The sequence below is a fragment of the Lactuca saligna genome, chromosome 5, assembly GCF_052625555.1.
Source record: "Lactuca saligna cultivar CGN05327 chromosome 5, ASM5262555v1, whole genome shotgun sequence".
NCBI classification, from domain to species: domain Eukaryota; kingdom Viridiplantae; phylum Streptophyta; class Magnoliopsida; order Asterales; family Asteraceae; genus Lactuca; species Lactuca saligna.
The window spans coordinates 71,459,401-71,464,501 of NC_136421.1; the positions used below are offsets into that span (position 1 = coordinate 71,459,401).

The following is a 5,101-nucleotide window of genomic DNA, read 5'->3' on the forward strand; positions in this document are numbered from 1 at the left end:
CGTTACTGTGGTAACACTCGACAACGGGAATAATTCGAAGCAAAAATGATCCAACGTCTATATTTTTAATTTTTCAACCGTTGTAAAATGGTCAAAAATGTAAAAAAACCATTTTAATACAATTTCAGTATTTTTTCAACTATATATATATATATATACACACACACACACAACATTAACCTTTATATTTTACAAACCTTTTATTACTCTCAAATCTTCAAAAAAATTTTCCCTACTATGGATCAAAACCCCAACACTCCTCCTCAAAACAAAAACACCTTCTCCTCTGGTTTTGCACAATACGAAATGTACGCTAACATTATCAACACACAAGACAATTTTTTCAATCCCGCCTCACCCTACCACATTTCACTACAAACATTCCACAAAACATTTTCAACCCATTTGCTACAATGCAACAAAATATCACACAACCACAACCCACCCAACAAACTGTACCCGAGACGCAAGTTGGGGGGAGCGGGAAAAAACCAGCCCAAAAAGGTAGAGAATGAAGGAAAGGGAAAGCGGTTGCGGTGGAGCAATCAGAAGACGAACCTCCTACATGGTGGACCGTAGATGAGGACGCGTTGGCGGAGGCTTGGTGCGGGACATCAAAACATCCAACGCAAGGAAACGATATGCGAATTGTTGCTTTTTGGGAAGTCGTGATTGTGAAATTTCGTGCCATTTTGAATAAAGATGAAAACTACCGCAATCACGACATGTTGAGTAGCAAGTGGACTCAAATAAGCAAGAAGTGTACCAAGTTCAATTTCATCTACAACAAACTTTCCTCGCACAAGCAAAGTGGTGCGACCGATTTTGACGTTTATAGAGCGGTGAGACCGATCATGTTTTTTAGCACAATTTTTTTTGGGAGATTGTGAAGGAAGACCTAAAGTGGAATAAAACGGACACATTTACGGAAGAACAATTGAAGAGGTCGCGCGACTCGGGTTCAGTCGATGTTTCGGACACACGGACGAACATCGACCTCAATGCGGACACGGATGAGATACCGGACGACTCGAACGACCTTGAAGAGATCTCCCCGCCTCGACGACCGATACGCCACGACAAAGCGAGGCGTGCTCAACGACACGCGGATGAAGCTGAAAGTAGACGACGAGAGCAAGCCGAAACGAAACAAAATTTTGATGAACACAACGAAATCGTGCGTAAAAGACATGAGTTGCAACAAGATCATTTTGAGTTCCTACGTCATGAAGCCGATGACGATCGTATTGCGAAAAATTTGACAATTCTTCAAATTAGCGAGAATAATTTGCCACCGAGACGGTTGGAAACACTCCGAAAAATGATGACGAAGATTGAGCAGAAATATTTAGACGAAGATTAGTGTTTTTTTTCGTTGTAATGTTTTTTTTTAATTATTTTTTTTTCGGTCTATGTTTTTTTTTCGTTGGAATGCTGTTTTATGTTTTTTCGTTGTAATGTAGTTTTTGATTAGTATTTATTTTAATTATGTGTTATTTAATTTATATGTTTAAAAAAAATTATTATGACATACATTCAAAAAATAAAACAAAATAGAAAAAAGAGAATTACAAACATAAAAAAATGGTATTATTATGTGTTTTTTGTTGTTGCTCTTTTCTATCTTTGGTGTTATAATACCAACTTATGATTAGATGATTTGATATATTTTAGATGTTATAACATATAATAACATAACATGTTTTATTCAAAATTGAATATCAATAAAACTAAGGATGATGTAAATTGTAAGGGCAAGAAAAACACTATAAAGCTAAACAACATTTACTCCCGATATTAAAATAGATCGAGGGCATTAATTATTCAAAGAAATATCAAAATATTCCACGGAAAAATCAGCAATGAGAGTGCCTCTACGTGAGACCTAGGGTTTACCCAATTTAAAATGCATACTGTAACTTTCACACGGCATTTTCTACTGGACGTTCCACACCACATAAAGCGGTTGCTGACGAATGATCATCATTTCAATTTCAACAGATTTGAAGAATTTAATTTTGTAATTCTAGGGTTTAAGAGACTTGTCGATATCAATCATTCTGGAGGTGGTGTGAAAAAATGGGGGTGGAACCGAAATCTGCAAATGAGTCGGATGAATTTCCAGTGGGCATGCGAGTTTTGGCTGTGGATGATGATCCAGCTTGCCTTAAGATCTTGGAAGCCCTCCTTCGTAAATGCCAATATCATGGTCAGTCTTTGCTCTTCTCGATTCTCATGGTTTCAGTAATTGATTTATTCTTTATGTAAAGAAGTAATTAGGGTTACTTACAGAATGTTTAAAAGCAGTTTCAAACAAATTATTGAGACTTAAATCACATAAATCAGTTTTCATCATGTGGGTCAAAACTTATATGATTCTGATTAGGTTATTTATGTTCAAAATTCAAAAATAATCAAATCTCGAGTAGCTGATATAACGATTCTTCAAGTCGCAGTGTAATCACTTTGGAAAAAACACATTCAAATACACTATTTCACATAATCATTCAAAAAGATCTCTAAAGCACAAACTTCTCCTCTAATCTCATATCGATCACATCATTTTCTCCTTCAAACTTTACTTCTTCTCATTATATGCGAATTTTTGCAGTGACAACTACAAATCAAGCGGTTTTGGCCTTACAGATGCTAAGAGAAAAGAAAGAAAAGTTCGATTTGGTTATTAGTGATGTTTGCATGCCTGATATGGATGGTTTTAAGCTTCTTGAACACGTGGGGCTTGAGATGGATCTTCCTGTCATAAGTAAGCAATAAATGAAATACAAAACTTGATTATTACTTAAATTCTTGGACATTTTTTGAGATCTCTGATTCAAGTTTTGTTATTCTAGTGTTATCTTCATATGGAGACACGAAACATGTGACAAAAGGAATATATCATGGAGCTTGTGATTATTTGCTTAAACCCGTTAGAATTGAAGAGCTAAAGCTTATTTGGCAACATGTGATTAGAAGAAAGATTGGGAAAAAAGATCGCCTTGATGAGGTGGAAAATGTATTTTCAGACAAAAATGAAAAACCAAACAAAAGAAGAAAAGATTCATCAGCACAAAAAAAGCCTCGCCTTTCTTGGACTAAAGATCTACATAATAAATTTGTTGCAGCTGTAAAGCATTTGGGCGTTGACAGTAAGTTTAAGGGTTAAAATGGTAAATTCATTAATTTATTTGTTTTTTTTTGTTTAATGAAAATTTCACTTGTTTACAGAGGCTATTCCAACAAGCATTCTAAAAGTGATGAATGTGGAAAATCTCACTAAACAAAACGTTGCTAGTCACCTTCAGAAATATCGTGGTTACTTAAAAAGGATTAGCAACGAGGAAAATCATAAGGGTAGTATGGTAATTTCACCAAACAGAAGGTTCGATTTTGCTTATCTTCCTACTTTTATTGGTTACGAGAATCAATCTTTAGGAACAAATTCATATCCACCAAACAACTTAATTGGTGAATCGAGTAATCCTTCTGGTATGGGTATTTTTGGCATTTCATCTTTACCGATGATTCAAGAAAATGATAGTCAAAAGTTAGCAACCATTATAAACCTTCAAGGAGCACCGAACGTTGTTGACGAGTCAAATTTATACCCCGTTACCCAAAATGCCCTTGGAAACTTTGTGTGTCCGATCCAATCAAGTTGTTATGTTTCAAATGACGGTTTTACCCCTATGGGGAATAACGTTGAAGGTATGATACCGCCATATAGTACAACATATGATGGCGGTGTTGGCTCCTTGGAAGATATAGCGGTTGCGATGATGCGAGAGGTATGACATGACATGACATGACAGAACAGAGCAGATTGTACTGCGTTTGACATGACATGATATGACATATAAAACAAAGTTGCAATTCTAATTGTCATTTTTGTTCCATTGATATCAGTATCAGTATCAGTCCCAATGAAATGCATGTCAATTACAGAACAATTTGTTTTGTCTTGTCGTATATGATGCTGGATTATGTGGAAAACATGAAATAAATCATAAAACTTTTTGTATATTATTATTGCAGGAGAAAGGCAAGGGTAAGGTGATTGTGGAAGGGCATTCCGGGTATTATGATGAAGTTTGCTATGCTACTAGTGAAAATTACATCTATACGTGAGGTTTTTGGGAATTATGTGTTAGTTGATGTGAATATTTGGAATTTTGGATTTGAAGCAGATTTTTGTCGAATGCTATTTGATTAGTTGTATTTTCGTGTGTATATCTAATAGAACTTATGTACAAAATAACTATTTTAGTGGCTAGAAGCAAGGGGGTGTTTGGGATTGTTTATTCAACTTATTATGTGTTTTTTATTTATAAAAATGTTAATCAGTTTATATGTAATAAGTTGATAAGTTGTTTGCAAGTGTTTGGCAAGTTCTATTTATATATCTAAAATGACCTCATGGTATATTATTTGATTATTTGTTTCTTTTATATATAACTTTTTTTTTTCTTATCATTCGTAATAATTTTTAACAAAATTTTACACCAGTAATATTAATATAACATGATTTATTATAAAATCAAATCAAATACCGAAACTAAAAAATAATTTTGAAAAATTATATTGGTATCATTGAAAGAATATTGCTACAAAAATTTATGTAATCAACAATAACCAGAAAAATTCGAAAAATATAGATAGACAAACTGGATTAGAAATTATTAACTAGCATAGGTTAAGACCTAATGATTCGAGATACGAATAAACCAATCTGTGAGAGAAGCGACATGACATGAATACATCTTGAAAATTCAGATAAAACTTATTTTCTCATCGTGTAATCATATTATGTCAAATTTATGGTTGATACGTTTTCATGACATGAATACACGAATTGTCAGATCGTAATAGATGTATCAAATTAAACACGTTGTAAGAAAATTATTAGTTATTCTGAAGCAAATTTATTAATGATAATAGAAAAAATAAAATAGAAACCATGATAATTACAAAAACATCGTTCTCATCTTGTACTAACCGTAATTTTTATTTATTTCGAATTCCTTTAAGATACTATCTTTGTATTTAGTAATGCTCTTGTATTTTCCAGTGTCCTAGTTGATTGTTTTAGAGGTATTAATAT

The 5,101-nt window shown here is 33.5% G+C and overlaps 1 protein-coding gene across 2 annotated transcripts; it reads left to right on the forward strand.

Moving 5' to 3' along the window:
- The first annotated feature begins 1,830 nt into the window (after nucleotides 1-1,830).
- LOC144997902 (two-component response regulator ORR23-like) lies at nucleotides 1,831-4,377 on the forward strand. Of its 2 annotated transcripts, none has more exons than XM_078957764.1 (5): nucleotides 1,831-2,209; nucleotides 2,612-2,764; nucleotides 2,853-3,149; nucleotides 3,229-3,788; nucleotides 4,036-4,377. In XM_078957764.1, exons 1-5 carry the CDS (start codon nucleotides 2,080-2,082, stop codon nucleotides 4,126-4,128), a joined length of 1,233 nt encoding a protein of 410 aa, XP_078813890.1. In that variant the 5' UTR covers nucleotides 1,831-2,079; the 3' UTR covers nucleotides 4,129-4,377. The 2 variants fall into 2 exon arrangements, with proteins under 2 accessions (XP_078813890.1, XP_078813891.1); XM_078957765.1 differs by having other exon boundaries at nucleotides 1,833-2,209; nucleotides 3,229-3,382.
- Nucleotides 4,378-5,101: the final 724 nt, after the last annotated feature.